Source organism: Anopheles cruzii, chromosome 2 (assembly GCF_943734635.1).
Source record: "Anopheles cruzii chromosome 2, idAnoCruzAS_RS32_06, whole genome shotgun sequence".
In the NCBI taxonomy this organism is placed as follows: Eukaryota; Metazoa; Arthropoda; class Insecta; order Diptera; family Culicidae; genus Anopheles; species Anopheles cruzii.
This window is the reverse complement of record NC_069144.1, coordinates 21,390,774-21,414,193: the sequence shown is the minus strand read 5'-3', so window position 1 is coordinate 21,414,193 and position 23,420 is coordinate 21,390,774. Positions and strand designations below refer to the sequence as shown.

Genomic DNA, 23,420 nt, shown 5'->3' with positions numbered 1-23,420 from the left:
ACGCTCACTCTGAATCTATTCAATAATCAGGACAACAGCACCAGAAGCGCAGGTTGAATTTATTAAACATCTTTTTCAAACTACATCGAACCATTTCCATCCGGTTGCCGTTGTTTGAAGCAGTTTGATGTTTTATTTTAGATGTTTACTGAAGCATACCATTCTGACGTGTTTTTTGCCAGATTAGGAAATTTTTAAATGGTAACCGAATTCTGACAGATCTGGATAACGTTGATGGTCACATTGTGCCCATATTGCTTTGATTCGATCGTATGGGGGCTGTCATATTCCTTGGCCGTTCAACGGTGATATCCGTGGAACGCCGACAGAGGTGATTTTGACAGCCGGACCGTATCAGTGAGTTGTGCAAAAGTCACGCGCAGTCGATACGGAGAATACATACAGGATATATGCGCGTATCTGCCGTTACAACAACTCAGCTACAAATTTACAATAACTGGCGCACGGTTCACAATAACCGGAGACGAATTACATAAAAAGGTGTCGAAAGGAGACATTTCAGATATTTTTGTGAAATTTATAGTCTGTAAAAGACCTTGAGTAGCAGCCGCGATGTGCTTGATTTTGCTGTTGAAATTGTTGTCCAAAAGCCAGTACTGCTACTTTAATAATTACCCATGTCACAGTTTGGACATGGCGACTAGCAAAAATATGCTGAATATACAAAAGCTACACAAAATGCTCTATGGCCTTCACACGAATGGTAAAGACTAAGAAGAAATCCTAAACAACTTACATACTTATCAATAAAAGAATAGCAGCTACTATTTATGCTCCAACGGGACCGCCCACCAGAACATTAGAGAATGGTCCTAGTTTGTTCTGCTTGCCATAAAACCCAAAACTATCGAGGTGCCCCCATCGAAGCACGGTGCCTTTAATCATTTGGCTATTATTTGGTATATTTGTGTTGTTAACACCTCATCTCAAACAAATACTACTCTCGCCTATTGTGCTCCGCCAGGACATGCGACGTTGCCGCACACACACAGAGCCACAGCACAGGGCGCGCGGCGGATTAGCCCCACACAAAATGTATAGCTTTTCTAAAAACATGCGAAAGAAGGGCACGAAAGACGAAAACGCAAATTTCATGCTAGAGCATCCAATCCGCATCAAGTGCCTATAACTTATGCTGATGGCAGCTAAATTTCGTGCCATAAACATGAACCTACTTCAAAACGCCGGAGAACGGAGCCGCCTCGCAACACCGAGATCCTTTGCCGCTGATTTGGCGGGCCGCTCCGAAGAGAGCGGGACTACTTATTTACTTCGAGCTAACGCGACAGTAAATTGCTTCACCACCCGCGTAACACACATGCTGCTGCTGCTGTCCTATGCAAACGCCTTCGACCAACGACAAAAAAAAATACAATCAACGAGACTCCACACGCACGGCACGGGGGGCGCTGGCTTACATAAAACTTCCATTGTTTCAAATTATGTCCGATGGGTAAGGAGAAGGCCTCTGTTTTGCATAAAAAGGGACAGGTTCCAGAGTACATCCATCTCGACATTTTACTATCCTGGAGCAGTAGCAGCAGCAGCAGCACCAAAGGGTCCTTTTCTCGGAGACCCTTAGAAAGTCGTTTCTTTTCTGTCCGTTCCTTTCACTCTCTCTCTCTTTCTTTCTCATCGTTCCAGAGCATGCAAGTCTGCTGCTTGCGTGTGCAAAGATTTGATGTGGGGTGTCGGGTCCATGTAAAAATACGATGATTTTAAAACAAATATTCCCCGCGACACACGGAGTCACCCTTTTCTCGGGCATCGATTTCTTGTTTTGCGCTTTTGGAGCTTTCGAAACATAAACCCCGAAATGGCCGGTTATATTTTTCGACATGACCAGTGCTACCAGGGCGCAAAAGTAGCGAGTAATTATTGAAATCATTTTTGTTCTTCAAAATATACAGCTTCCCTTTTTACTTTCCCCATTCATCGATTTGAAAGGTTTAATTGCGCTGCGCGTTTAGGCTGCGTTTAGGCTGCGTTTTATATTAGAAAAAATTATAAAATCTAGTTATTTTGAAGACATACTTTATAAGTCTGCGGAGTGATCACTTGACCTTAGGCACATATTTATGATCTTTTCAAATGGTATTCACTGATCTTTAATCACTAATTCCAATGAGACCATTAAAGTCTATGATTTTAATCGATGGGTCTATCAATTAATCGACTGTTTCCGTGCACCAGTTCACTGATTTGCTTGACGTACGCCACCTTTAAACATTTTATGCCTTTCCAATAGTATTTTTTCGTTAGAACTTGCTCACTGTAGGCTTGTGTTCTTTCTGTGATTGAATACCAGACACTGTAAACATAGAAAAATCCACTTTTGCTTGTAGCTTTCAAACCAAATTAATTTTGAAATTCCCAGTATTTTTTTAACCTCGTAGTAAAAGAAAGCCATCGAGAGAAAGCGATTCTGGCTGACCGGGGTGCGAAGGCGCAATCCGAACCTGGGGTAGTTTCGGTTTTGTTTCGGTTTTGGATACCCCCCCGGTTATTCTGGAGGAGGTTTCCTGTGTCCTTCGTTGATTTTTTTTTCTCGCTAAGCAGAAGCCTTAGGAAGCGGTGTTTTATGGTTTTCCCGAGATGGTTCCACTTTCGGACCATCCACAAATTCTTCAAAGAGCGCGCGCGGAACGCAAAACCCGAATGGAAATTGATGACCACAGAGAAACGGAAAAAAATGCGAGACGATAGTAATAAGGAGCATGAATCGGGCGCTGCGGCCAGGACCGGGACTGGACCCGGATCCGGAAACCGGATACAATATTTTTCCTGCGGCAGGATATTTCATCTAAAGCTCATTTGGATGTCCCGCACGACGACGAGGTTTCGTCGTCGTTTCCCAACTGGGCGCTCGGAAAAACCGGGGAGACTGAGGGCCGGCGCGGCCGGAAACCGTATCGCGTATCGCCGGTGCTCTTCCCTCTAAACGAGTGACATCATTTGCTCCATTAGAAAGCATGAAGAATCTGTCGGTGCCTCCCCCGAACACGGGCCAAGCATAAATGGCTGCCAAAAAACGAGAACTGAACCGTGGCTGGAAAAGCGCGCGGTTCTTCGCGAAAAGACGAAGACGCGCTCCGGGCAGCAGCAGCATACTTGCCATTGTGTGGCCTGGCCCTCGACCCCGCGCTCGTTACGGGATGGTCCACGGTGTCGTTGGCGCGGGCAACGGTGAAATCACTTTTGGATTTCTTCAAATAATCGTTAAACTTCGATTGGTATGGCGCGGCGCGCGATTGCCAAGACACGATAGCGCCGACTAGCGATGAGCAAACGAACGAACCGCTCTCGGGCGTTGGCTTGTATCGTAAAATTTGTTTGAGACGACAGATTTGGATCTCGTTACACACTAGTACAGGCTAAACGGGTGGAGATTTCTTCATTTCGCAACGAGGTTTGGTTGCAACGTTCCGAGAATGCCACACCTTGAGCAATACGATTCCCGTGGCATGGTTTAGAGGGTTCGGGAACTCTTCTTCAATTCTAGTTCCTATTGAAGGGAAGCGTTTTAATGCTAGTAGGATTTGAGAATTTTGAAGTATTATTTTAGTTTCAGGAACTATTGAAAGCATGGCTTCCGAAATGTGTGTGAATTGGAATAGGAGGTGTCACGAAATATGGCAACGCTAAATTAAAAATATTGAGAACGAGGGCAGTTTCTGAATACATGATGTTTTGGAGTTAAATGGATGTTAACGTTTCTGTAATAGTTTTCGATAACGTTATAACGCGAAATATTATTTTTTTAACGTTTTGAAATTTTTCTTTCTAATTAGACGAGACGAAACCAAAAACAAATAACCGGTTTGGGAACAGTTATTGGACTGAACAAAAGAGGCAATAAGTGGCGAAAAATAGTTATACGACAAAGAGCTACTAACGGTTTAGTTAACACCATCTTCATGGTTATACTTTTTATTATAGATTGAAGAATTTTTGTGAAAACTGAAGCAAAAAACCAAGTTGCTAAACTGTTACAGATACAGAGGCTTGCACCGAAATGGACGTGATATTGCAGACGTGGGTTACCATTATGATAATTGGGCGAAGTTCCGTAGCCGGCGCGGTGGTGACTGTTGACCCTGAGCGCGTTTAAACAAAAGCCCAACAAGAGTTTTACCGTAAAACACATAAATGTAAAACGTGGGTTAGGCGGCGGTTATGGTTGGATGCCATGTTTATTGTTCGTAAAAATAAAGCCGCACCAAGTTGTTCAAACAATCGATGGCGGTAAAAAGCGTGACACGATTTTATGTCCGTGTCTAGCCAATGAAGGGCACTGTCTGGCTTTCGAGCTGAGCCGAGCAGAAGGAAAGCCCGAAAGCACAGCGGACCAAACGAAAGTGGCGTTCCAAATGGAACTATTCAATAAAATGCCATGGCATAAATTCAATAGACAAAGGCTAGATCCAGAAAAGGATTCCGTGCTGTAGGTCGAACCTTTTCACGTTCTTCGTTTCCTTAAAATTGTCCTACAACACATGGGAACACGTGAGATGAATATGGGTTTTCCTGTTCCCTTTCATCAATCCGAAGAACGAAAAATTCATTAGTGGCCACACACACACACACACACACGCGCGCACGTCAGCAGAATGGAAAAGCCAACTAACCAACAGAAACGGAAAAGCACTACACGAACGATCAGCGTCGGTCGAGGTCCGACCGGGGTACTATCTTTTTCGTTCCGGTGTAAAGCAAGGCCATAAATTATGCAGTCCACCGAACCATTTCAGTGAAACAAAAAAACGTCAAGGAAAAAGGAAAACACCGCCGTATCGCAGGTCGTCTTTCCGGATGCCACGCCACCACCACGTGCCACCACGGGCCACGGGCCCCATGCGTCAGTGTTCGGAGACCATGCCATTAAAATTCGGTCGGCAAAAAACCCTCCACACCCGTGGAAGAACCGTGGGCTTCAGGGGAAGAAAAATTACTCGACGAAATAAGGAATGTCTCATTTTGGGACTGCCACTTCGAACTACCTTCCGGCAACCGGACATCGAAGCCCGGTGTCGAGGTGCTGCTAGCTGATAGGTGTGTTTGCTTCCTTTATCCGCCATCGCCGCCCCCACCACTAGTGCTGGCAAGTAGAAAGTCAAACAGTAGTGTGTGTGTGTGTGTGTGTGTGGGATTCCGAAAAAATGGGTTCCGAAACAGGCTTCAAAAGAGCGAGAAAAGTTCGTCTGTTAAAGTATTCATATTTGTCACCCTAAACGATATTATCGCCATCACCGAGGAAGCTGCATGAGGAGTAACCGTAAAAGGGACTAGAGAGCCGTCCAGGTGTAGAGATATTAGGCAACCTAGGGCTCTGGTTTGAGAAACATCGTGATCATGCGACAAAAAGCAAAACTTTATAGATTTGAAAATCACAATTAACGTAATATTATTAACACTTTACACATACAATTAATAGCTAACAAATGTGATTTTGATTTAAAATACATTCACCGTAAGAGTAACACAACACTAGAGAGCAACTGTGCTCTGATACTACTTGCCGTAAAGTGCAGGCTTTGCTCTAATAAAAAGTGATTGAGTGATTGTGACAGCGAACTCAGGGAGAAAACACGAATGATACATTTTTGAAAAAGCTTTCTTTCTCATATGATCAGCATCAGTTTATCACGACGCAGTGCTTGTTATGTTCAATATGTATTTGAGTTGAGGATGATTGAGATCTTAATTCGCAAACACTAATCAACAAAGCATTTCTTGGAACCATACAGAAAAGGACAACACAAATTGAAGAAAGTTCAATTTATTTGAAATTTGGTTGAAAACAGAAAAAAATTTATGTTCAAATTTTGCCCGTGTCGTAAAACATCTGTGGCGACAATAGTTTAAGAAACAATTAAGAAAAAAAACCGCTTTGAAAAACTCTGACATAGAATCATGGCATAATTTTCACCAATTAATATTCCAACCACGATAGCACCACAACATTTGTTATCAACTGGCGGCGCCAAACAGGATACGAATTTTCAATCGACCCTTTGGCGCGGTAAAAAAAAAGGAAACCACATAATTAAATAAATGCTTCATTTCGAAGCCACATAATCCGCTTCTTCGGCGGTGGCCGCGAAAATATCGCCCGCGGCGGAAAAGATAAGAAAACTTTGTTCCTCACGCGAAAAGAAACGTGAGTACGATTTCGCAAGGCGCAAGACCCCGTGACGAGATCCAAACCTCTAGGCCCAACTGGCTCCGACTCATTAAAATTGGCTCCCATCACCGTCGTCGCCACCGCCAAAGCGCGCGCCGGAGATTTAATCAAAAATTTAATTTTAACCCCGTGCACTCCGCGCGGCACGACCTACATATGCGCGCCCGCCCTTTCCCGGCCACTGTCCCACGGTTTTCAGCCCGTCCAGCCCGGGGTGGTGCTCCGGCTGGTACCTGGAAATTCCGGACAATTCACGGTGCGTGGCTTTTGGGGCGCGCGCCAGCCCGCCCGCCTGGCGCTTGTTTATAAGGAAATTCTTATCCGAGCAAAGCGATTCAATTAAATTGTTGGGGAAATTAAATTCAGGATTGAAACCACCGTCAGCCGTTGCCGGACCGTTGTGTTGGCCCGTGCTGTGATTACGGCACGCTCAAAGGCGGTTCTTGCGGACCGTTTACTTTGTACACACAAACTGTGTTAGGCTCGTTTGAATTAAAGAAGAAACAAGGTACTTAACGAAAACCCGAACCGTGGGTTATGCTCAGTTGCCGTGCTGCGTTCGATTGACCGCCATCGTTATGCGCGAGACGGATTCTGCCGTCAACTTCTGCGGAAAATTCCAACTCCAAACAGCCACGATTGTTATCTAATATAATGGCATTCAAAAGCTTCGGAAAATCCGGTCTCTCAAACGGTTTTCCCCATAACCTTTTACCAAAGCTTCCCCGGCCAGCTTCTCCAACTGTCTCGGCACACAATGCAAAGCGCGAACTGGGCCGGTGTTTTCGAAGAAAAGCGATTCCATTTCTTTGTTTCTGAGAAGAAGAGGAAGACGCACGAAAGTAGCTGCCACGATAACGGATTGTCGTTTGGCAGCGAGCTTTAAAATGATCAAAGGAGCTTGAGGGCTTTGGCAGCGCCCTTGATGTTTGACAAGGGTATTAATCTCTCGCACTCTTCGCCCTCCGTCAGATGATGTCGAATTTTGGCTGCTGTTTGACAATACGTTTTTGATAAAACATTTTATTCACGGACCATTACTCTTTATTTGATGTAAACTGTTTACTGGCAAACCAGGCTGATTGCCGTGAGTCCTAGTGTGTGCTGCAATAAAAGTTGCGTTGATGATTGGCCACACGGGTACAGGCAACATGAAGACATTACGAAAATCATGATCGGTTTAGTGATTAGTTTATTGTACTTTTTATAAATTAAATTTGTGGCACTGAGACGATCGTTCTTGGCTTCCCAAACAATGGGTTGATATTTCGTAACTAATACTGATGCAACTTTCAAACGTTGTGCTTCGATTTCAGTGAGTTCGAAAAATGGGCCGAATTGACAGAGTCCACCGATTACTTAACCAGTTCCAGTTCGGGCTATGCAATTTCGTAACTAGCCCAACATGTTAAAAATTGGTTACAGATTGTTTCAAGAAGCTATTCAAAGAGATCGGAAAGCGAACCTTCGAAAGTGTGAAAAATATGGAGCAGCGTAATTTGCGTAACGCATACGTGGACATACGTTCAAACAGTATGAGGACTTTTGTGATTTCGGATGGGCTATGTATTTCCGAAGTGCGCCACTTTTTGGCCCATCATGTTGGGGTAGCCATGGTTCTACGCATATCAACAATTTCCAGTTGGTTCGGGAACGGACTACTCGCTCGTCCGCGGGCACATTCGAAATGTTGACTGTGGCTAATGGTGCAGCCAACTAGGGCCGAAGCAACGTTTTTCGGTGGCAGAAAAAAGTTCTCAGAAGGCCGAGAGGTTTCTGAGGACGTCCGAGTTCGTCAAGAACAGATGAAAACATTTGAAAAGTGTGGGAAAATAGTGTTGGCCGATCGTCGAATGACTATTAGGGAAGTTGTTGAAGACCTAGTACGTATCCGTTGGCCCGTGCCTTTGTATTTTTACCGATGATTTGGGCGTGAGACAAAAGATTATGGGCTTTGTGCATTGGGTCCCAAAATTGCTCAGTTCGCGCTTTCAACAAGATTGGCAAAAATATTTTTATGATAATGGCACAAGTGTAACACATCTGCTGGGGACTACTTTAATTTAATTTTAATCATCGATCAGGGGACTTTAACTTAAAGGAAAAATATTTAAACAACAATCGCTTCCGACTTTTGACAGTTTTATCGGCGTAAAAAAGAGTTCAAAATATGTTGATGTCTACCCTGATTGGCCCCGATGGGTTGCGATCTAATAACGCTGCGCAAAAATTACCTGTCCGGATTGTAGCCTGGACTTCTTTTTAAGTAGAAACAATTTGAGCCAACGCAATGGCTCAAAACGCTCTACAATCCCTCGAATCAATGGAAGGTAATAAAAACCTGAATATCTACGGTTTCCGTGAAAGATGTTCCTGAAATTATTTCAATTTCTTTTGAGTGCTTATATCCAGGTATTAGTATCAAGACGTAGCCAGCAGCTTTTATTTTCATCCGAAGCCGAATCCAGTTTCGAACGAATTTGTAACAAACGGTGCTCGTGCAGTAACGAACGAAAACTTATTGCTCGTCGAGCACAGCCCAGATTTCCAATCCAGCGCGTTGAAGAGGGCCCAGTGGTGTGAAACCACACATGCAGACATGCTTATGCGCACGGCGCTAGTCCCATCAATTTTCCCGCATAAACATAAAAAATAAAATCCCACGAGCAGAAAGAAGTTTGTCATATTTAAATCGCACCCGGAAGCGATCCGAGCGATCCGGATCGTAAATCGTTCTCCGTAACATCACCCACGGGACATTCGGTTGCTACTGCGCTGCGCTGTTAGTACACCACCACCGGTTGGCACACCGGAGTACCGCAAGGCGCGTTCGATTGTCTTGCAACATTTACGAGATTGAAAACGGCGCCATAGGGCGCGCACCCTTTCTCGGTTGAGATTGAGACGGTGGCCACAACAAGGCGGCTCCGGGAGCTCCAGTTGCCGTCGGAGGGAAGTGCGATGCATTGTGACACTTTTCCACGCTCCGGGGCCCAACACTTCGGCCAGCCATCGCCTACACCATCACGAGCAAAATGTCTCAAGAAGACCGAAGAAGAACGCGGAATGCGGTAAACCCATCCTGATATATTTTCTGACATATCATAAGGATATTGGTGCCGCTTTTGCTGCAGCTGGGACCTTTATATTGTTTGCAAACCCTTGCGGCTATCGGCCCGGTGTTGTAGTGACGTCGTCCTCGTCGCCGTCGTCAGCGGGAACATGACGATAATCGAATGTCGGGGGCCAGAGCACAAACCCTTCGCGAACGAGAGTGGTTTACACACTTGGGCTCAGAAAAAAAACGCCACTTTTCGGTGGTCCGGTCTAGTGTCCGAGTATACACTGCAGTCGCCAACTGGAACGAACTGGAGTCCTCGAGATGGACACAACTGCGGCGTGTAAAAGTACACATTTTGTTTGTTTGAATTCGATTCCGAGCCCGGGAATTTGAAGCATCTCGGGACGGCAGCTGGCTGTCGCTACGATTCACGTTTCATCGATCGCGCAATACGGCAGCGAGTAATGTGATTTTCTGACGTTGATGGCCTATAACATAGACAGGCGTTATGTTATAGGTCCAAGTCGTGGCACATACGCTACGAAACGATGGCCGGTTGTACCACTACTATGGGCAAAACATGACGGAGATGTGATTGCCATTGAAAAAAAGAACTCACTTATTATACCATCCATCCTTCAACGTTGACTAGTGTGATGAAATAAACCTAGCCCAACGTTTCTTGAAACTTTTGAAACATCAAATCAAGTAACTCCCTTTATCTCCTACAAAACATTTCGATGATGTCTTGTGTGAACTGGATATCACTCAATGCTTTGTGTAACATTCTTAATGTATTTTTTTGTTGATTTTTTCTTGAATACTTTTAATTGTGAACACAAAAAATAATATATCTCTTGGTAGTTCTGAAACACAAGCGTAGCAAATAAATATAGGAACTTTTGACAGGCAGTCGTAGGAAGTAGGAAAGGATATGATTCTAGAATAAGAAAAATATATTTAAAAAATATATATATTTATATATGGACAGCAACATAACATTTAAAGAGAATATAATTTTAATAAATCCCGATCATTTTTTACCCCGAGTATCACAGAGATAAAACCTAAATTTATTAGATTTAGATTTAAATTTAGATTTTATTAAAAACTCTCGAATATTAAACCAACAAAATGGTCAATCAATGATAACTCATTTCTTTGTCTCAGTTTCGGAAGCGTCAGTTTAACAACGTTTTCGAACATTAATTGCAGCGATCGGAGAACTTTATCGAACTGAGAGTAATCATAAAGTGACATATTGAACAAAGTTGCAAATGGTGGCACGGCAGCTACTATCGAGCTGGGAAAAGGAGAGAAAGATAAGAGTGAGGCAAACACTTTTCCATTTCAAGCAGCGGCAGCCGCGCCGGCCAAGAGTTCCTCAGAAAGCATTGTAATGAGATGAAATCATCTCACCAGGAGCAGCAGCGTAACCAAAAGCAGGATGAAAGAGGTAGGACGGGTAGGACGGCAGGGTAGCACAGGGATGGCAGGATGGCAGTGTACACTCACCTATCATACTCTCGATTATCTTCGTCGCACCGAGCATCCTGCAGCTCGCGCCAGCTCTTCCCATGCTTGCACGTCGTGACCAGCACTAAATCTCGAGCATTGTGTAAATGGAACAATGAGTTACGTGTTTCCGAACCAATTCCGTGAACGTATCTGCGGGCGAGAGAAAGAGAAAGAGAAAGAAAAGTCCCGGAAAACCGGAAAAAGGATTCGTTAGTGAAAACGCAGCGAAATGGAACGGAGTGGCGCCCAGCGCCCGAGAGTGTGCCCAGAGTGGTGGAAAAATCATCATCAACCCCCAATGGCCTGCGTTGCGCTAGAGCTCATTGATTGAAGAACTTTCCCTGTTGATGTTTCTTATCGGGACGGCAAAATCGGCTTGCGCTGGCTTCGGAAACGATGGGCGAAGCGGACGGAACGAAGGAACACGGAAGCGAAGTGGTCTCATCCCGATCGTGTTCCATTTTCGATCACGCCAAAAGCCAAAATGCTCCCCGAACAAATTACAATTGTTTCAGTTCCGGCGAAGAAGTGTAAGCGATTGGCAGTGAAACTACAAAGTGATCAGTAGGGTCTAGGTCTTATCTAATAAAGGATCTTGTGCAATGAACGAATGGCATGTCTTACAGTGAACATGGCAGTTTGATTGGCAAACGTGAACTTTGAAATTAGATGAGAAAACATAACAAAGTTAAGGAATAAGGCATAAAACAGCAAAACTAACATAAAAACACATGAAATAAAAGATTGTCGAAAAGCACTTACTTACACTTACACTTACAGTTAAACTATATATTGTTCACGTAAAACACACGAAAGAAGAAACAACAAAAAACATAATTATAAAACAGAACAAAAGCAGAAATCTAGCAAAATACAGAAGAAAACCAGCCAACAGAATAAGAGTGACTAGAAGAACACTCGAATATATAGCATTTCGAGTGATATTAAACTGAAACATTACAAAAAACGAAAACCAAATCGACACAGCAAAATTATTGATGGACGTCACAAAGACAAAAAAAGCAAAACCATAATAATCTGAATCACATAATCAACACCGCAAACACTCGCACCATGCATTATATGCACCTCGTACCCAATGAACGCGTGATTATTCAATTGGCTGATATCTTCAGGCAATTATCCAGCCGTAACATGGCTCAATTATCATTCGGAAACGCAAAACACGCTAATAAGTTTATCGTGTACGTTTTGGGGCGGTTTTGTGGCCAGCGATCCTGGGTACCAACACCATCATCGGGTTATGTTAATCGATAATCGTGTTTTTGGAGTGGGTGAGATTTCTGCACCTTTACCAGCACCGGGTGCCATCCCAATCACCGCTGCCTGTTACGTTACCTGTACAGCAACCCACTTATTACACGCAGGATACTCGTAACGATGAGTCTGCCTCTAATAATCTGGTCCCTTTAAGGTTACACCTCCATTCGGGGGATCTACTAATAAAGTTCTAACTCTATTCATAGGCCTCCCCCGGCCCGGAGCGGAACCCGTGTTACCTGTGCCAAGAGGCAATTGCCGGCGTTATCAGACAAAGGTGGCTCACGCCGATGATGCCGAGCCTAAATGGCGCCGTTAAGTTTTATGTTACCATCCTATATTGCCCATTTTTCCTACACCGAAAATCGCATCGCAACGCCGAGGATAGCAAAGCGGATCAATCTAAATTTACTTCAGCACGCTCGTTTGGCACGTTGGGCTGCTCGACTAGGGCTCGAAAATTTGTTAACGAACAGATCCGAAAAGGTTAGTTCTAGTTTGCCGTAACGACACACTTAAAGCCATCCTGCTTGTTGCTCTCGCAACGGATAAGACAGTGAATGGCTTCTTCCGTAAATAGGTAAAACTCCTCTCGTTCATGCTACCATTTGATTACTTTCAAAGGTGACAAAGTCCTATTTCGATAGTTGTGATATACTAATCGTAGCTTCATGTGGGTGACTAAAATCTGTTGTTTGTTCTTCAGACTGCGAAAGGTGTTTATCACGATGCTGTGACATTGACTGTAAAACGATCTTTGTTTGATTACTCAAAGCCCGAACTACTTTACTTCCCAATCACCTGCAACTGCAAGTCGGAATCAGTACACCCCACTAATTGGGAACATTATAGAATTAGCTTTTTTAATAAATTAAATCAATTACTTTGACACTGGCAAGCGGCACAAAGTAAAGCTGTCTTTGCTCGCTTGCCAAGTTCCATTAAACGGAAACGGTAAAAATAATTCACATTCCTTGCCAAATAGAAGCAACCTGTTTTCGCCATTCGCCGAAGCGTTCGTTCCAGTGCGCGATTGTCGTGCAGCGTAAGTATGTACCGAAATAAATGTACTCAATTGAACCTTGGGCTTTAAAGACTGTAATTTACGGCTTCCGTAGCCCTGGTTGGACACTGCATCTTGCACACGCTAATTCCTTTACTGGCACCTTCCATATGCCTTGGATATCGTTTTCAACCCGGAACATAACCACACGACGCGGGTTTGGCACACGCGACTAAACCCGCGGCATTCGGAGTTTCTGGAGTTAGTAACAAAAACAGAAACCGGAATGTGGAATGCAGACTTTGGAAATGAAACCCGGGCAAACGGGCGCTGGCGGTATATAGGTTCATATTTTCACACTAACACTTTGATTCAATTCCTCCAAACACGAAATGCTAAATACAGCTTTTAGCGTAAAAACCGCCACCATTAATTGCAGGCAAACTCACGTGGGTCACACTCGAGCGCCAGACGGTCGAAAGTAGGAAGAACGCCCTGGCACATGCCATATGATAGCATTGGGTGCGCTGTATGGAACCATTTGCCAACGGACCGATTGCTGATCACGTCCGCTGGGGTTCCACGAAGTAGTCCACAATCATTAAAACCCATAATAATTCGTCATTCACGGCATACGTTGGCGGTAAAAGCGAAACGTCGTAAAACGCACGCCAAAAACTCACGGCTTCCGTGAAGGTCACCTCTTTGCAGCATGCTGCCATATTAGCATATTATGGGGATTTGGTGCCATCGATTAGCTAATTTTCGTGAAGCAAACGTTAATCTAATCAGCATTCCGTGAGCGATTCTTTGGAGGACTCGAAACGAAGTGGCCAATGGAACGTTGCTGTCCATCAACGCCACGAAACGGGCCAAGTGGATTTTTTGTGTTTCATAAGCTGGAACACTGGGCCATCCTACCAAAGTGGCGTCATTATTTTTCTGTTAGGTTTCGAATTAAGTCTAATCGGTTTGGGGGAAATAATTTCACATTTAGCCAACCAATTCGTTGAAACATAGCCCACGAGCGACTCGAGAGTCAACCGCTCATCTCGATCCCGACGACTTCATTCGGCCCACTCGGCAGCTGGCAGCAATTTCAACATTCAACCGTGATAAACTCATCCGTCACAGTTTGCGAGCGAGTAATGCGACGCCGACAGACTCTGCAGCACCGTTGGCCGCCCGATAGCACTGGGGCTGATGCCCATTAAAATCAACTACCGCTGGCCTGCACACGCAGCAACGGAGCAATATCTCGTCGAACTCGGGCTCAACTGCAACCCCAAAAACCGGTAGCCGGCCCAAAAGCAACAATTTATGAAGTTCTGCTCCGGTGCAGCAGCCCGTACCGGTGCCGGTCCCGTGACGCGGCGCATCCTGGAGCATCCGTAGCGCAGATCCTGTGAGGCACACTGCTGTGGCACACAAAAAGAGAGCGGAGATGAGGTGGTCGACGGTGCACACAGTGGTGCTTCCGAGTTTTGTCGTCGACTGTGTCGGACAACTGCTGACCGCAGCACCGAGCCGGGACGAGAGAGAGGCGAGCGTGCTGATGCCCGGCCCGGGATTCTATCCCTTGAGGAGCAATCATGTACTTTCGATTTTATGAAGCGCCCCTTTACGGAGTCGTAGCCCGGGCGGGCTGGAGGACGACCAATCTCAGTGGGCCCGGCAAATAGTCCGCAGCCCGGCGGGATGCGAATCTGGACGAGATATTCGAAACCGTCGATTGGCTTGGGAAAGTTCGCCAAACTAGTTCCGGATTCGGTGAAGTCTTCAGTGGATTGCGATGCGATGCACCGCGTACTGCCGCTCCTTGACCGCAAAAGTTCCAAATTTGAAATGGTACTGTGCCTGACGGCCCTGGTCCTGGCCCCGCTCGGCACAACACACACCGGGGGTACGAATCGTTAACAATTTCTTACCATGTTTACCATCTATCTGGGGCGGGCGTTTTGGTTCGGTTCGCCCCGATTTGGAAACGTTTTGAAAATGATTTTTATTGGCTACGCCGTTGCCGGTTGGGAATATTTTTCGGGTGACTTTATGTGGCATTTGAGCGACCGAAATGGAAGGACGGTGCAAGGGTGGAACTTTTAAGTGGCAGACCACGAAACTTGAGGAGCCATTCGGTGTCGCATACCGTTTTGTGCCTTTACATTGAAAGGTGGATCCAAAATGTGATCATTCTCATGTGCCTACAGGGACGATCGAAGAATTGCCCAATCAGCAGCCCGTTTGCTAGTTAGGAGTACCTTGCGTCGTATCCCTTAGGAGTAGCGAGTACCTTCCATTTGAAGCACAATTTATTGAGTTTCAATTAATTACAGTCAGTCGCCTAGCAAAAAAATTGACAAAAATACTATCTTCACGGTTAACGGGTAAGAGTATTCGAATTTGAGTTACCTATATGGCTTAGTTTCAATGTTAATTTTATATTCCATTTTATAGTTATCAAGTTATAATGATAGGAAAGCCCCAGAGGGCAAGGACGAGGAAAACAGCCTTTGTAACGGAGCTGCTAACGCTATCAGCAGGGCTCGGAGTGTAAGAATGCTGCAACTCATTAGTGCCATTGATAATCAAAGATTCAGAAATGGTCAACAAAATCCAACCAGACATAAAACTTTCTGACAAAATGTGCACTAAACTGTTGGAAGTCGACTTATGTTTTTACAGACTTACAGTTCTAGTGTTAAAAGGAAAGAGATATGCACAAACATTAATTGCCCTTAACGGCCTGTGAATTCATCTGGAATCAGTATTGGCATGATGACTGGAAACTGCACTCTAGTGCGAAACGATATTGTTAAGCACCACGGGCCATTATTATCCATCATGAGCAACAAGCTTCACGTTTCTATTTTTTATTAGTGATCAACACAGAACACTGCTTACTGCCGATTGCTCTGCATTACTTCAAATCCAGAGATTCACACTTTTGCGCTCAGTTCCCCACAAAGGAAGTTATGGTCCCATCCCGTCCCAAGCATTAAACGGGTTTGCGCCCCCATTTTCCCGGATTTCAGGCTTTATTTGAGTGCCACCGGGGGGGGCTGGGCCGGTGGAAACTAGCCCCACGTTCGATCGCAAATCGATGCAAATCCGGCCCGAAAATTTCTGCATAAATCGATTTCGCCGTTTTTGTTGCAATCCGTGCTTCGGAGATGTGAGGATTTTTTTTCTGTTGAAGGACGTGCCCCTGTGGTTTCGATAGCAGCCCTTGCCGACTGCCGGACCGGCGCGAGCTTGGCAAACCAAAAGCGAATCGAGTCGGGAAATTACAATCCCATATAACGTCTGCTTTCGGGGTCCCTGGTGGAATCAAACCGATCAGACAGCCCCACCGAGCACGGCAGCAGCAGCAGCAGCACTGGTAACGGTGCTGCTGAATGCCGGTCAGGCTAGGTGGTGGTTGGAATGTTTTCCACCATAAAACCGCACCGATTTGAACCGATCCCGGAAAGGATTCCCGGCGGTTACACGCTTTCGGGATAATTTGTCGATATTAGTAATCGGTTTTCGGAGTTCCTCCTTCCTTCCCGTACCCGGAACGGTCTGACCACCCGCGGTTCGGCAGGACGACATTCGGGGCAAGAGAGCGGCGTGAAGGACCACCGATTTGAAATTAAAAATTAAATCTCGCTTTATTGCCGTGCACCACGAGTTGTCGTGGTGCCGACTCCCCACACCGGAACTGGGATCATCGGACGATACTCTCCGGGTGTGGGTCTGTGTCTGCGTGTGTGTGGTTGCGGTTTCTGGGGTGGCAATGTGAAAACGGATATTGGAACCCGGGTTATATGGTGTGCCAACGAGACCGTTCCGAACTGAGCACTTTTCGAAAAAGAAACCGGCAAAATGTAATATACTCCCCGGCCACGTTCTGGTACGATGCTAACATTCATTATTTTCATATTCCTGCAGCGGCGCATACAATCTGTTTATTTTATACAGCGGCCCCCCGGAGCCCCGGAGCGCCACATTTAGTCTCATGTGGGCCGCCGCCAATAAATGAGATCGAAGCAAAGCGACCCCCGGTACGGAGCGTCGATCCGACGACGAGACACCATGAGCTTCGTTGGGCTTATTGCTCACAAGACTCCTGTTTATAGTGTCCGTAAAATACACACAGCCCGATTCGCAGCGTACGACAAAAAAGGGACTCGATTGCAGTGCAGTGAAGCACGTCCATCGAGTTCAATGTTAAATGCGTCGTTCTTCGAGAAGGTTCACCCAGCTATAAGGCTTTAATCTGTACCTTTGAGTTGGGTAGTTTCTTGCAAGTTCATTGAATTGCTTACGAAAGGCCCGATACCGATCGGCACAATTTGTTTTATTTTTTTCGTATTTTGCAATGATTTTGGTTTTATATAATCATTTTTAAGGATTATAATTTAAATAGAGAATATTTCAATATAAACTTTTTCTTAATGGCAGTAATACTGAGCATAAATCAAATCTCAAATTAAAATTAAATCAAATTGTTTTGAATGTTTCGGGGATTGTTGAGTGTATTAGAATTTTTTTTTTATATAAACATTTTTAACTACTCAAATTAGCCCAAATGGGATCGCGTAATCAGTACATCTTGATTTGACCCAGATATCGTACGGTAAAACTTCGCTCATTACGCAAAAGCAGAGTCTTGCCAACCTCTAAGCATGGGGCCGTCCTGGCACAATAAAGCATAAACGTATTTAGCAGCACGGGGCAAAAACTGCCCGAAACTACCTCACCAAATAACAATAAAAGAACGAGGCACACCGACGCAGCAGAGCGCGGCTGGCCACTTTACGCGCGCGGCACGGTGTATCGAATTAGGGACGAAAGTTAATTATTCTTCAATTAGCCAAATTATTCGCGAACGATGCTGGACTCGCCTGCCCGAGTCCTGCCCGAGTTCCACTCTGGTGGTCATTAGTCACACTGCAGCAGCAGCAGCAGCAGCGACAGCAGCAGTGTGTGCAGCGCGCGCGTGAGACTGTTGCTCCTCGGGGGAGAAGTTCGTTGTGATTAGATTATATCATCAAATGTAATTAACAAACACACAACGCAGTCACGGGCCAGACGGCGAGCAGCAATTCGGGGCCACCGGCCACACCGTCCTCGTCGTCGTCGTCGCCCGGTGAAACAGACACGAACGAAGGACGAAGGATTTCTATCGAGCGAAGGACCCTACGTGCCTCTCTCTCTCTTTCTAGTTCTCGAGCGCCCAAGGTCCGAGAGACGTGATCTTACAAAAAGACCGAGCATATTATGAAATGAAATATGGCCAAAATAATAGTGTAGATTGATGGCCCGGGCCCTCTGCGGAACTGTGGAACTGGGCAATCCTGCAGGACTGGGGGCTCCTGTATTAATTACAGTGTCCTTGGAGCGAACCAAGCGACCTAGCTCAACGTTCTGCCACTCGTTACTGTTACGATTTACTGCTGAGACTGAACGTCTTATGCTAACTTGTTACACTTTTTGTATGGTGTTTCACTTAGAAAGTTTTGCAAGAAAAATAGTTGAACATCGTAGTACTTTTTGTGTATTTTTCATTTCAATATGTGTAACATTTGTGACCCAAATTTTTAGGCACTCAAGGTGGCCAACGCCGGCTTTTCCGGCCTTTCGAACCTTTTTCCGTTTGGAAATTATATATTTGCAAAAAAGATATCCGTGTTTCCTGAGTGGTGGAAAGCATTTTTATGTTGTAAATCCTGGAATAAACCATTTGGAAGTGTTAAACGATCGCACCGGACCATAAAATGTACATTTGTTAGCGAGTATGGCGCTTGATTACAAAAAACAACCTCAGCCGCAACAAAGTTGTCAACCGATTATTGTTGGTGTGATTCTAATTCGAGTTGAAAAGCAACAGTACAAAGATATCTATCCCAAAAGCATGAAGTTTTCGCTAAGTAAAACAGCGAAGCCTTTTTCCACATGTTTCCTTTAGTTTGAAGAGCAACTTTATCTTCACAAAACCCAATATTCGGGGCATGGGATTGGAGATTTTTTTTTGTCCAAATGTTGTTGTATTTTCTTCCTGCACATCTTGAGACAAGGACTTTTCGTTTTATTTTGCCACAACGAGCCGTTACCTTTTGACCACCACACACACAGACACATACGCACCATTGCACCATCCTGTTTTAGTGGTGTCAACAGAAAACTTTTCAATTTCGCCGTCGTCGATTTTTCTATTCCAACCCAGCTCAAGTCAACCGCCGCCCAAAAAAGCGGTGCAAGGAGTATAAATGGGTAAGTTTTCCCAGCTTCAAGAGCCCAAACCAGCGTGGGAGGGAATAGTTTCACCATTTTGTTTCCGGCGACATTGACCACTGCCGATGGATGGTGATACGATGACAACCGAGGGGCGGTTGGAACGGTTGCCTTCGAATAGCGGATATTGAACACAAGCAGCTGCTGCACGGAAACTTTTATTTGTTTTCGTCTGGCGCGCATAGAAAGTATCGTGCTATGTCGCGATGTTACATATGCATGTGTCGGGTTCGTAACGCGGTTAGCCAAAGGGAAATGGGAAATTGAAACCACTCAAGGCACTCAAGAATCCTTGGCTTGAAGCGCTAAGAATAAGATAAGAGTCGGAATATCTGGAAAGTAACATTTTATATGTTAATAGAGTTTAAGCGAGCATTGAAGTGACTGAAAAGTTAACATATCTGGCCACTAATTTGCAGCTGTGAGTAACGGTTACGGGAACGACAAAATTGTCGAAAAAAAATTTTAGTAACAGAAAATAAAATTAAAACGAGATCATTAATAAACAATAAAGCGAAATAATCAATCGAAGCATAATGATGACGGGCAGCACTCCATCGGGAATATTGATCGAAACGCCCTCTTTAAGATTCCACGAACAGCTTTGCACCATTTTTCATCACCGTCTCCGGTTGACCCAAAAACGAAGCGAACCCCGAAAGCGATTGGAAAAGCGTTTTTCCGCACTTGATCACGATTTTACAATTATGCGATACATCGTCTCACAATCACTCTGACCCATTAACCCCTTCATCAGTCAACAAGCCCTTCGAACCCTCCGCGAGAAAGCAACCAGCCCTGGAAGCAGCGCAAAAAAAACCAAAGACACCAGAGCAATTGACCAGTTGAACGTGCCTGAACACCACCCTATCGGCCAGATTCGCTTGGTCTTAGTTTTAAACCTCGCCGGGCGTGCTTTTGCTGAGCTTGCTCGGTCCGGGCTCTGACGCGGAAAGCGAATCCGACGAGGGAGAAAAACATGGGCGAATCATTGATATTTTTTTCCCCACTGTTATTATATTCCGTTTAATAGAATTTCAGCAACGGCAACTAGTCAAAACAAAAAGCACTTAAAGTGGCAGTGAACGTACACAAAAACCAGCAAGCAAGTAAGACAACGGCACGAGCTTCATCATATTTCAATCTAGCAAAATAAAAACTCGCTTCCGTGGTGCGGTTGGGCGCTGTTGTAGTGCAGCAGCCAGTTCGTCCTTCATTATGCAGAAAAGGGTCCTTTTTCATTATGACGCCTTCCTGCTACAGCGGTTCGGGTCTTTTTTCGCAAGGCAATTGTAAACAATGTAAACCCATTCCTTTAAAAACGAATCGGTGAGAGGACTCGGATACTGTGAGTAGCGCCGTTTGCAGTCAAATTTGATGGTAAGCGAATTTGGGTTTGTTTATCGTAAAATAAAATTATAGTGAACTAGTGAACAAATAAATACAATGCGTTCGTGTTACAGTAACATATGTTCAATGCAGAAAAGCATCAAAAGAAATTTTAGCTCCATGTTATTCTTATTCTTTATCATTTTTAAGGATTATCATTATACTAGGTGGTTTGTTTAAGTTTGATTCTTTTTTATGAAGTGCTTATTTCTTTAAAATTAACTTCTATTGTTTGGATCCTTCTTATTAATAAAGTTTTATCACACTCAAAAAGCCAGAACAGAACAGTAACCGAACTCGTTCGTGAAGGATGTCGAACTGCTCGAAAACTGTTACCGCACGTACGGCAGAAGACTACCGTATGATAGTTTTTCCGCGTTTGTCTGTCTGGGTGTTTAATGAGTGTATGTACTTGATCCGGAAAAAACGTGCAAATGACAGCCGACCATAAGAAACCGTGCCACTGACACGACACGAACAACAGTTGACCGCAAGGCCCGGTGGTAGGAACGTGGGAAAACTGAGCCTTATTCGAAAAGGGAACAAAAAAGGGACGCGGAATGCAAATAGAAAAGTTGACGGAAAACGTGCAACGTGTCCCCGATAAGTCCGAGCGGCCCACGTGGTCCCATTTAAATTAGAGAGTAAGCTTAGCGAATCAAGTTTCCCGTACAACGCGCCAAGGTTGTCCAACTTCTATTCAGTCGCGAACCATATCCAAAAGGCAAACGGGCAGTTCATGAAGTAACTTTACCAAACTAGAAAATCCTTTACGGAACTAGTGCAACTTCTGTGTCCTCTGAAGGTATGTGATGCCTTCACCAAACATCCACCACTCGGAGGAATGTTCCCACACTGAATCGGAATGTACGTTAAAATCTGCACCGTTGAGAATTTGCTCCGATTTGTAAGTGTAATTTTTGCTTGCGAAAACCTATAAAGCAATCCGAACACATCCACATAACGCGGATGGATCGTTGCGCAGAAGAAGTCGAAAACTTTTGTACCATATTCCACCATTCTTGTGGCTGGCGCGTAAGTTCTGTCTTAGGAGTTGGAGCAAAGAAAGAAAGAAAGAAAGATTAAGATCCAAACGACGCTCGGTTCGGGAAACCAAAGTGGTGGGATCCTTAGCAGGGATAGTAGTGACACAAGCGAGAAATGGATAGTGCCGCCATTTCCGTTTTTATGGTTTCTGCCAACACAATGGCGCTCATTCTGTTCATGGCAATGGCTTGCCAACGAGCGAGATGTTGAGCAGGGAAAACGATGAAAATTAAACGTCTTCCCCGTCGCTCTGGTAGGCATCTGTGTTGAGCAGAAGTTAACCCACTTAGGAATGTCTACCGTTGCCGTTGCGATTCTAATGAAAGAGCACCGACTGGCGGAATATTGCCCACAATTATGCTGTGAAGAACGTTTGCAGTTCGGAAAAATGGCAAACGATGCAGAGGGGCTAAAAGCGTTTTGACAAGAATTGAAGTAAATCCTACACAAAAACCGCTTCAAGTCATGTCGACCGATAAAATTAATCCTGTTTCGGTTTAAGTTGATAAGCATAAGCAGGAAAGAGTAAAACCTCTTTCATACAAAAGGGAAAGACACACGAAATTGACGAAAGTAAACACTAACAAAGAATTACTTGCAAACTGGGAAGCCACCGACAAAGCGCCGTCCTTCACAGAACGGACACCTTCACGTTTTCTTAAGCGATGTTTAGAAAATGATGCTTTCATTTCTGAGGAACTGCGGATTGTTTTCGCCTTCGGGTTCATGAATTTCACATTAGTTTGACGACGGTCTTCGGCGACATTTCCAACACAAACATGGGCGGTGATTGGATAAAAAATCCGCTCATCAACCACTGGCGGTTGGACCATTTCCGATATTGCCTTTCTGGTGATGCCACGTTTTTTGGGTCGTACTGGGAATTTCCAAAGAAGCGGGAATGGAAAGTTCTTCGTGAGATTGAATCATTGACGTTCAATCCATGCTTCTTGGAACCACTAATTGTTTGACGTTACAGCTGAACGATGGCGAGCATAATAGACACAAATTAAATAACCAATAATCTGGAATATTTACGGTTACAAGAAACGGAAGTATAATTCGTTGTAAACGGATCTTTGAGCAATAACCGCCTGAAACGAATTGACATTACCGCGATGCGGGAAGCGTTGTTAGACTAAGAAACAATGAAAAAGTCTATTAGTCTATTTTATATTCCGGGATTCGTTGGATAAAGTACGCGAAAAACTTTCGTCGCCGGTAACCTGTTTTGAAACTTAATTCCACATTTTAGCGAACTGGGAAATGTATGTTCTGCTTCGATTTGCAACTATCAACTAGTTGGATACAAGGAACCACCAAAGGAAGACATGAAGTCAATTCACTTTGCATAAGTTTTGCTGCCCACTTAATGCTAAGAACGCAAAGTAGATCCTTTTTATACATGGACAGACAGGAGCTGTAAAAATCATACGCTTCGGTCCAGACCATCTAAAAATGAAATTTCCAAATCAATTTTGAATCATCCTGACACGTCACCGACGGCCATTGTCATGAGCCATCAGATCAAATATAATTATAAAATGTCAAAATTGATGCTCGCAATAGCACCTAATGATGTGTGAACAAATGTTACCCTTCGCCCACTCGTCTCGTCTCGTCCACTCGGAACCCATCGA

General features: G+C 44.6%; 1 protein-coding gene across 1 annotated transcript in view; it reads right to left on the bottom strand.

Moving 5' to 3' along the window:
• LOC128267577 (exostosin-1) overlaps positions 1 to 23,420 on the bottom strand; it is a 58,823-nt gene that overhangs the window by 16,786 nt on the left and 18,617 nt on the right. Inside the window, exon 2 of the mRNA XM_053004447.1 lies at positions 10,782 to 10,934. Coding sequence (XP_052860407.1) covers positions 10,782 to 10,934 — 153 coding nt within the window. The remainder of the gene's footprint in view (positions 1 to 10,781; positions 10,935 to 23,420) is intronic.